The sequence below is a fragment of the Poromitra crassiceps genome (assembly GCF_964638095.1).
Source record: "Poromitra crassiceps genome assembly, chromosome: 18".
Lineage (NCBI taxonomy): Eukaryota > Metazoa > Chordata > Actinopteri > Beryciformes > Melamphaidae > Poromitra > Poromitra crassiceps.
Window position 1 is genome coordinate 3,061,872 of NC_139636.1, and position 10,666 is coordinate 3,072,537.

Genomic DNA, 10,666 nt, shown 5'->3' on the forward strand with positions numbered 1-10,666 from the left:
TGGAGCAGCGAGGGAGGCTGGCACGAGGGCCGAGAGGTCCGGGAACACGGCGGTCGAAGAGGAGAGCGAGGCGACCAGAGGGAGGAACATTGAGGAGGGGGCGGACCCCCGAGTCTGCAGTTTGTGTAATATTCTGTGAGAGGCAGCAGTGTGCCGCAAGGCATCCAGTCTGCCGGAAAGCCATTAGAAGAAGAAGAAGAGGCTATATAAGTGGTGGGAGGGGACCACTGTATTCCATGGGGGTCTAACTCCCACAGGTCCACTAGTATATATAATTTGCATTATGGCAGCAAATATCACCACACTTGATATTGAATATCGGCCCAAGCTTACTCAGGGTGAAATCAAACCTTTTTTGCTGTATCAAGCATAATTGACTGTATAAATCATTTTGATCACCAGCTCTTTGTATGAAGTGGACAGGTGAATCCAGGTGAAGGCTGCGATCCCCTGTGGGTTGCACCTGTTAAGTGACTTAAGTCTTGAGACCGGCTAAAGAAGGCTATTTAAGACTAGAGACAATTTAGACATGGTGCTTGTGCCAAATGAGGTGGTCAGTCTAAATGTTCCCTGAGGCCAAGAGGAGATGAGAAAAATGTACAGGGTTCAGAAAAGTATTGAAAGGAACGGGTATCGTAAATATACTTTATGATGGATGGTACGATTATAACGGCAGTTAAGCTGTTTGTTTTGGATTTTCATTTATTTTCCCTCACCCAGAAAATTCTCTTCACACATGGCTTGACTGAAAAGCCGGCACATTGTTTGCTTTTGTTGAAAGCCATTCAGTGTTCTGTGACTACTGCACCCACCTGACCAGTCACATGATTCAGTTTGAAACTTTTCCGTTAACGAACGTCAGGCCTTTTTCCAGCGTGTCTCAATAGCTTAGCTCGCAGGAAGCATTTCCTCGGTATAGACATGAACATTTTTGCCGGTTCACCGCCCAAGAGTGTTTCCCCCGAGATGAATGATGTAAACACATTAACCCGATGAGGATTTCCTGCTTTGCTAATCATCAGGCATCAGCTTTGAACAAACTCACTTTCCTTACTGCTTCCCAGAAGAGCTTGTTTTCTTTTTAGGTCAACAAAGTCAGATTTTCTGGAGTAGCAAACAGCAGGATGCTTTTATTTCTCCTCGGGTTTACTTAGTTTACTGTAACTTTGTTTGCTTCTATGTTTTAACACTGCACACATACACCAAAGTGGGGAAGAAAGTCTACATGTGTATATACAAAGGGGGGGAGAGACATCAACAAAATACACAAAAATAAAATCGACTTAACCAGGGGAAGAATCAAAAATACAAATACTCTAAGTAACTAAATAATAGAATAAAATAAATAAATATCCATACACACAGCGAGTATCGGTCTAGGGGCCATTAAAATGTTATCGTTTGTATTGGCGGCCTGAGGCCTGAAACGAAAGCCCGTTAAATTGGACTTATTCAGTTTCAGCTGGACATACAAATCAGCAAAAACGGTATAAACAAAAGGCTACTCATTTCTGAACGTGTATAAAAAATGAAAAAATAAAACTCCCTGGTTGCATAAGTTTAGTGTACCTCCCACGCAGTTAATACTTTTATCAAAGTACCCTTTGTTTTGATTGCAGCCGCAAGTGTGTTTGGTTAAGACTCTACCGACCTGGCAAATCTGAACCGATGGCATTCCAACTAACATAATGTTTTAAAATGCCCATTTGAAAGGCGACTACTGCACGTTTCACTCCACTGTAGATACATTATTGTTGCAAACCTTTATTATGCTCCATACAATGTTTCTGCAGATGATATTGGTGCTCATATGAACGTGGGAAGAACCTACAAGAACCTGAACAAGTCCAAAGAGGCCGAAGATGCCTACTTGATTGCCAAATCCCTCATGCCACAGGTATTTCAAAATGTCAATGTCACTAGTTACTGTACCTTAGCTACTTTTTTCAGAAACAAGTAATCTAACTAATTACTCTTTCAAATTAAGTAACTCAATTACAGTTATTGAAATAGTGACTGGCTTAGTTACTAGTTACTTTAGGACATGAAAATAGCGTCCAACTTCAGAGGATTATCCATTTTATGATCATCAGATCTAGCCCGGGGAGAGATGCCCTGCAAAAATGCTCCACACGCCGCAGCTGCAGCCAGAGCCCCCCAGGCTAATGACTTTGAGTAGGCTATAAGCCCCAGACGTAACTAGCAACTTTAAAGTAAATAAATTACTTTTTGAGAGAAGTAACTAGTAACTGTAACTAATTACTAATTTTCAGTAACTTGCTCAACACTGCAACTGAGACAAGGATTGTTCAAAAAGGCAAGGCTAAGCGACTTTCCTTTGCAATGAGAGTATATCCCCTTTTCATCTGTGAGCTGAATTCCGTGTCATGCCCATAGAAAAGCTTCTCATATCGTAACAGTGTTGTAAGACTAATGCCTTCTCTTTCGACCATGTCTCAGATTATTCCTGGTAAGAAGTACGCCACACGCGTCGCCCCCAACCACCTGAACGTTTACATCAACCTGGCTAATCTGATCCGTGCTAATGACTCACGGCTAGAAGAGGCCGACCAGCTCTACCGACAAGCAATCAGCATGAGACCAGACTTCAAGCAAGCCTACATCAGCAGGCAAGAATACTGCACTCATCAGATCTCAGTTCACTATCCTGGTGATAGAATTAATATCCATTCACACTCAAGTGGGAACACACTAACTTCAAATGCTAATTTCCCTCTTTGGGATCGAATGATGATCACTAATTTCACCTTTTTAAAATGTGCCTTTGGTCGCCTTGATCTGCATTTGCAAACATACAACATTTTTCCTATAGCAAGACAAACATTCTTATGCAGGTTTGGAAGGTCTTAAAAAGTTACATCCAATACATCTGGAAAAGTATGGGGGAAATGTCACCCCCCAAGCACACATGAATTACACATTATACATTTTATGTGGTTAAATATCCATTGTTATTTCACCTACAGAGGTGAGAAAATTGCCTAACACTCAGATATAACATGAACATCAGCGGAATTCCACTCACAAACTCATACATTGCCCTTACTTGCCAGTCTCTGTAGCCCCTTCTTTTCTGTCAGTTACTGTATGGATCACTTCATTCAATAGCTGGGGCCGCATTTACAAGCCCAATAGAGCACCGCAGGAATGATCTTCAGGGAAAAAGTGAATGTGGATTTCACTTGGAGCAAATGCATCAAATAAGGTCTGTGGTTAACAAAGGTTTATGGGAGTAGTAATTTGTGTTCAGCAGGATAATCTTCACAAATGTGAAGTTTTATGACTTTTGAAACGTAAATGCGTTTTTTAACCGCAATTTTCAGAAAACGCTTCAAAAGTCATAAAAGTGATTCACATTTGTGAAGATTATCCTGCTGAACAAAAATGACCACTCCCATAAACTTTTGTTAACCACAGACCTTATTTCATGCATTTAAGTGAAATCCCCATTCTAAAACCCCATTCACTTTCCCCCTGAAGATCCAACATGTCAGGGACTCCCGCCTTCCGTCTACAAAAAGACCTCCCTGCGGTGCTCTATGTCCACCAGATGCAGCTTGGAATGGCTTCGGAATGGTTGGCAATGTACACCGCACTTGTTTGATTGAGTTGTATGCAGTCAAATTGCATTTCCGCGTATTATCAGATGCAAGCGAGTCCAGCAAAAATAGACCAGACGCAGCAAAACAACGGCGCAGCTGAAACTGCCGTGCGGCTTCCAGGCGGCCTCCGTGCCACTACCGCAACACATCTGCCCCCGGTGGACATTACAGCGCTGACTCACATGGGCACATCCCGCACACGCACAGCTCCCATGCCGGAGCGTATCTGGTGGACATGAAGCACAGCTCCCATGCCGGAGTGTATCTGGTGGACATGAAGCACAGCTCCCATGCCGGAGTGTATCTGGTGGACATGAAGCACAGCTCCCGTGCCGGAGCGTATCTGGTGGACATGAAGCACAGCTCCCATGCCGGAGTGTATCTGGTGGACATGAAGCACAGCTCCCGTGCCGGAGCGTATCTGGTGGACATGAAGCACAGCTCCCATGCCGGAGCGTATCTGGTGGACATGAAGCACAGCTCCCATGCCGGAGCCGGAGTGTATCTGGTGGACATGAAGCACAGCTCCCATGCCGGAGCGTATCTGGTGGACATGAAGCACAGCTCCCATGCCGGAGCCGGAGTGTATCTGGTGGACATGAAGCACAGCTCCCATGCCGGAGCGTATCTGGTGGACATGAAGCACAGCTCCCATGCCGGAGCGTATCTGGTGGACATGAAGCACAGCTCCCATGCCGGAGTGTATCTGGTGGACATGAAGCACAGCTCCCATGCCGGAGTGTATCTGGTGGACATGAAGCACAGCTCCCGTGCCGGAGCGTATCTGGTGGACATGAAGCACAGCTCCCATGCCGGAGTGTATCTGGTGGACATGAAGCACAGCTCCCGTGCCGGAGCGTATCTGGTGGACATGAAGCACAGCTCCCATGCCGGAGCGTATCTGGTGGACATAAAGCACAGCTCCCATGCCGGAGCCGGAGTGTATCTGGTGGACATGAAGCACAGCTCCCATGCCGGAGCGTATCTGGTGGACATGAAGCACAGCTCCCGTGCCGGAGCCGGAGCGTATCTGGTGGACATGAAGCACAGCTCCCATGCCGGAGCCGGAGCGTATCTGGTGGACATGAAGCTTGAAACTGAGCGGCATTCCCCTTTGATGTGCTTTCACAGTGCAACACAAACATGACCTTTGTCAGATATCTCATCTCCTTATATTGCCTTTCTCTACGTTGTTTGTTCTTCTCCGCCACTCCGTCCAGTCATAAACATGCCAGGGCACTATGCCGCTCTCACACTGTTATCACACTGTTATCACTGTATTTTGCTTCTCTGGTATGCAGGGGAAGTGGCTTATGCAAAAGTCTATTGAATGCTTTGCACACAAACAAGCACATGATTTGTGGTAAGCTGCGATTGGCTTGATGCAGGACTGCCGCTGCCAAAAAACTCAAATTGTAACTGCACATAATACCATTACAGGACGCAGCTGTACCTGATATTTAGATGCATGCGTGTCAGAGTTGGAGCCAACAGATAGCCTTGTATAGTATTGCTGTGTCAATGAATGAATGAATGACGATACCCAGTAATTACCATAACCTCACTATTTATAGTACCATAGACACACTAAGTCCCTGTAGTAATACTGTATTATAGTGATATTTCACTATGTGTCTAGCTTTGTTTTCTCTCTTTGTTCGATTGCTCTGCAGCCTAGTTTATCTGTCTTGTCAGCTCTTTTCCTATAAATTAATAAATGTAGCCTAAAGTTACCTTTGTATTGTGCCAGCAGTTCAGTTTCCTGAAGCCTCAGCTCGAAATGCAAAAAGTGTGCTGCGCCCACCATGTCTTCTCAAAGCATCATGTTGGCTCATCACAAACTGTGCTTGTGTTGTTTGGTTGTTGAAACCCAGAGGGGAGCTCCTGTTGAAGATGAACAAGCCCACAGAGGCCCGGGATGCCTACCTGCGCGCCCTGGAGCTAGACCACACCAACGCTGACCTGTGGTACAACCTGGCCATTGTCAACATCGAGATGAAGGAGCCGTCAGAGGCCCTGAAGAACTTCAACCACGCCCTCGAGCTCAACCCACGACACAAGCTGGCACTCTTTAACTCAGCCCTGCTCATGCAGGAGTCTGGTGAGTGAGTGAGTGAGTGAGTGAGTGAGTGAGTGAGTGAGTGAGACTGTGTGTGTGTGTGTGTGTGTGTGTGTGTGTGTGTGTGTGTGTGTGTGTGTGTGTGTGTGTGTGTGTGCGTGCGTGCATATGCATATGTTGGGGATAGGGCATTCACGACTAGTAGATTTTACTAGTCGACTAGCAATTTTTTTTTTTTTTTTTTTTTATCTTTAAGAAAGAACATGAGGTATTTACACGACATACATGGACTATCATATCCCATATCCCCCACAAATAACATCAAAACACAACACAACAAAACAAGAAAACTGCATAAGATACACAATAATCCAAGAACAAACAAGACTATTGGACAAACAACCAAACAAAAACAATGCATTCAGATCCTATCCTGATAAGCCTAATGACACTGGGGTAAAAAGTTCTTAAAGTCCAACTCTGTATGTGGTTGCCATATTTTGGGGATGTCTAAGAATCTGCCTTTGCTCTTGTAGTAAATGTTATCCAACGTATGGTAGCTTGAGAGTTCATTCCACCAGTGAACTACAGCTGGGGGATTGGATGCTTTCCAATTTAAAGCTATGCATTTCCTAGCTGCCAACAGGGCAAGATCTATGTATTTACTTTGAATGCATTGTTTTTGTTTGGTTGTTTGTCCAATAGTCTCGTTTGTTCTTGGATTATTGTGTATCTTATGCAGTTTTCTTGTTGTGTTTTGATGTTATTTGTGGGGGATATGGGATATGGGATATGATAGTCCATGTATGTCGTGTAATACCTCATGTTCTTTCTTAAAGATAAAAAAAAAAAAAAAAAAAAAATGTGCTAAAACGACTAGTTGACTACTAAGCACAGTGTCGACTAGTGGTTTTACTAGTCGACTACCGTAGTCGACTAGTCTGTGAATGCCCTAGTTGGGGAAATGAACAGTCAACGATCTGAATCAAGTCTAATCTCCAGCTGGAGTGAAATGAAGGCATGACTGGTTTCAGGTATGGTAAATAATGACCTGTGACATTTATTAGGAAAGATTTGGCACTTCTGGCAGGTCACCAGTTATGTGACACCGACGGGTAAGAGAAAAGGAAATAACCTGATTTTACCTTGGGGGCGTGGCCGGGTTCATGAGAAGTGGCCTCTGTTGTGCTGAAACCTGTACTGGCAAAGTTCATGGCCAAGTTTACTCACGTCTTCTTTAACCACACGCACATTCTTTCTGCGGGTTAATCCAAGTGCATACAATATATGAAAATACTTTGTTGTAATTGTCAGCGATAAAAAGTGAGTTCACAGGAGAAGGTGAGTCATAAAGATAGCGATATTTCACCACCTGCTTTCCTTTTCCAGCGTGCTCAGCTCGACGTGATTCACGACCAGTCAAGCGTTCACATTGACTTCTCCTGGAAAGTCAGCACAGGTGTAAAGGCTTTCCCCCACTTTCTAGTAATGCCTTTCAAAATGACATGTCTGCCTTTGGGGGGAAAAGTGACAACTACACTTGAAAAAAATGATTGGTAACATAAGATCAAGTCGAGGCAAACATGTGTCCATATATCACACAGGGAGGTTGCCATAGTAGCCCTCTCCAAAACAACTGAAGTCCTTCCTATTCCTTTAAGACCTTGTTCGCCAAACTTTGGAGGTGTTGAATGACTTTAGAAAATGCACTATGCATTTTGGAATTAAACTGCAATCAGGTGAAATTCTTGAAATTGAACAAACTGGGGGGGGGGGTCATTGAAGAGATTCATGTCCATCTTTTGAACAAACAAAAACACCTTAATTCTATCAACTGTCCTTCTGATTGTTTTATATTTTCATTACGTTCTTCTACTCTCCCTCTGGTTCTCATTGCAGGCGAGCCCAAGTTCCGGCCCGAGGCCAATCGTCGTTTCCTGGTCTACGTGGAGGAGGAGCCGGACGACGCCAACGGCTACTTCAACCTCGGCATGCTGGCCATGGACGCCAACGAGAACGCGGCAGCCGAGCGCTGGATGCGCAAGGCCATCGGTTTGCAGGCGGGTTTCCGCAGCGCCTTGTTTAACCTGGCGTTGCTCTACTCTCAGTCCAGACGCGAGATGGACGCGCTGCCCGTGTTGGACGAGCTGCTGCGCCACCATCCGGAGCACATCAAGGGCCTGATCCTGAAAGGAGACATCCTCATGAACCACAAGAAGGACACGCGCGGCGCAAAGGCCTGCTTCGAGCGCATCCTGCGCATGGATCCCACCAACGTGCAGGGAAAGCACAATCTGTGCGTGGTCTACTTCGAGGAGCGCGACCTGCCGCGGGCCGAGCGCTGCCTGGAGGAGACCCTGGCCCTGGCGCCGAACGAGGAGTACGTGCGTCGCCACCTGAACATCGTCCGTGGTAAAATGGCTGCGATGAGTGCGGCGGGGCAGCCGCTCAGCTCAGCAGAGGGAGCTGCCGTGTCAGCTAAGGAGGAGGAGGCGCAGAGGGTCCAGGAAGGGGTGGAGGAGAAGGTTGTGGAAGGTGAGGAGGAAGGGAGGGGTGCCGGTGCTGGTGGAGAGGAGGGGGCTGGGGACGAGAAGAATGTGCGGAAATCCTCTGCAGAAAGCCTCAGAGGCGTAGGGGAGGAGCCATCAGAGCCGCTGGACGGTCACCAGGCTGACAAGCGGACTAAGAGCAAGTCGACTGAAGAGATTAAGGATATAGAGACAAAAAGGGCAGCGGCCTTGAAGAGACTAGAGGAGATTGAGCGCATATTAAGTGGCGATTGACATTGGTGTGATTCATAGCTGGACTACTTTTTATAGCGCTCTTTAAGACTGCATCGCCCCAGCCCCAATAGGAATGTGTACTTTAATCCATTGCCATTTTATTTCTTTGATTTGTTTGTGTTTTTAGGCACATTTGCTGCTGCATGGTCCTGTTGTTTTAACACCAATCACGGAAAGAAGGGAAATGTTGTATTTTACACGTGGCGCTCCTCTAACAATAAGCACAAGGCCATTTGGGATTCATCTATTTCAATCTTATCACACATGTGGATGCCAATGCGTGTGCTTCATCTGAATGTCATTTCACATATCTTAGGCGTGCAGTAGTTCTATATATATTTTTTTGTTTTGTGTAGTCAATTGTTTATCACTGGATTTTTCCCCCCTTCTTCCTAAGATGTGAGTCACTCCTGTGCATTGTTGTTGTTTTTAAAAATGGAATGATTGTATCACGGACAATTAAAGGAAGTGACATGTTCTCCAGCTTTCCTCCAGGCAGGATGATATCTACATAACGTACGCGCCTCAAAATAACCCGCCCTACATACAAGGCAAAATAACACTACATCCACTGACTCCACTACTCCACGACCGCCAGGCTTATGCTGCATTGCGGTAATTTCTGTTGATCTTTATTGATTTGGCTCGGCGCTTCCTGCCGCTGCGTCATCAGCCCGGGCGCTCGCAGGCGCTTTCCCTCTAAAGTCCATTGTGATCCCATCTATAGACGATTATCTCACTCTGTCACATTACCTCTCCCACGCCCCCCCGCCCCCCCACACACACACACACACACACTCTTCAGCCCGCCACAGCCGCGTCCATTTACGAGTGGTTTCCTGCTCTGCCTGCCTGTAAAAAGCCGGTGTGCACATGGGTTGGATCATGGGTTGGATTGCTGCAACAGCAGTTGTGTGTGATGATCGCTGCACTGACTGACACATGGCTCATCCTCGGCCCCGGGCTTCTCCATGTGCTCCTCACAGCACGCTAAGCAGAAAGCAGGTTCTCCCGCCGCAGCGTGTTGACTCTGCTCTGGCTTTGCTGACTGGCTTTGGAGTAAATGGACTTCACAGACCACAAAGCCCTGCGATAGTGTCGAGTTTTCCCAGGTCCTTGTATTCCTCTTGAGTTAACATTTCTCTTCTCGTTACTTTACTTGAATGAAAATGCTAATGCTTTGTTTAGTCGTCTGCCATCTGTTAACATTTAAAACTGTTTTATTGAAAGAAAGTTAAAATCTCTTCATCTTGATTAAGTATTGTGCAAAACTGTAAACGCAAATCCCCAGCTTTTGTCTCCCTCCAGCCAGCCGATATCCACAGCATGCAGTGGGCAATGCATACCTCCCACTGAGTGTTTAGATGAAACTCCAATGTGATGGAGATCACCCGCAGATCAAGGAGGCTGCGCCAACTTCTCTGCGAATAACCGATCGACGTGTCAATAAGTTTGGCTTCATCCGAATGAAATGAATTGCCTCACGAGAATGACTTGACAGCATACAGCCTCACGTGAACCCGCAGTCGACCAGTGTGTCTGTTCCACGAGGCAGCTCTGCACTATTTAATCATGCTCATTACTGTACTTGGCAAATTGAGCGGAACTGTAGTTTTCTCTTTTCCTCGACATGATGAGCTGTTGTTCATAGCGCCGCCCCCCTGTCATGTTTTCCCCCCACAGTGCAATAATTCAGCTTCACTGTGACACTGTGCTTAATGCACTTCTAACTGGGAATCAGAAAGTCGTTAAATTTTCTAAAAGGGACACGATGTGTTATGAGAACGATTAGTATGGCGGCATTAAAGGAACACTCCGCCCATTTTCAACCAGCTTTGTATTATTAGAACATCAGCAGTATATCAGAAAACTGTAAACGGTTTTGAAGTTTGTCATTTAATTTGACAGTTATTGAGTGTTAAAGTGTGGACCAGTGACATCACTGGTCCACACTAACTCAAATTAATAACTAATTAACTCAAATCAACTCTCAATAACTGTCAAACTATTCATCATTCATCTAGTTTGACAGTTATTGAGAATTGATTTGAGGTAATGAGTTATGAATTTGAGTTAGTGTGGACCAGTGATGTCACTGGTCCACACTTTAACACTCAATAACTGTCAAATTAAATGACAGACTTCAAAACAGTTGACAGTTTTCTGATATACTACTGATGTTCTATTGATACAAAGCTGGT

At 45.5% G+C, this 10,666-nt stretch overlaps 1 protein-coding gene across 1 annotated transcript in view; it reads left to right on the forward strand.

Annotated features, from left to right (window-relative positions):
• Window positions 1-10,258, forward strand: part of tmtc3 (transmembrane O-mannosyltransferase targeting cadherins 3) — a 37,570-nt gene extending 27,312 nt beyond the window's left edge. The window contains exons 11-14 of the mRNA XM_083654916.1: window positions 1,794-1,897; window positions 2,461-2,630; window positions 5,498-5,724; window positions 7,582-10,258. Coding sequence (XP_083511042.1) covers window positions 1,794-1,897; window positions 2,461-2,630; window positions 5,498-5,724; window positions 7,582-8,465 — 1,385 coding nt within the window. The 3' untranslated portion in view covers window positions 8,466-10,258. The remainder of the gene's footprint in view (window positions 1-1,793; window positions 1,898-2,460; window positions 2,631-5,497; window positions 5,725-7,581) is intronic.
• Window positions 10,259-10,666: the final 408 nt, after the last annotated feature.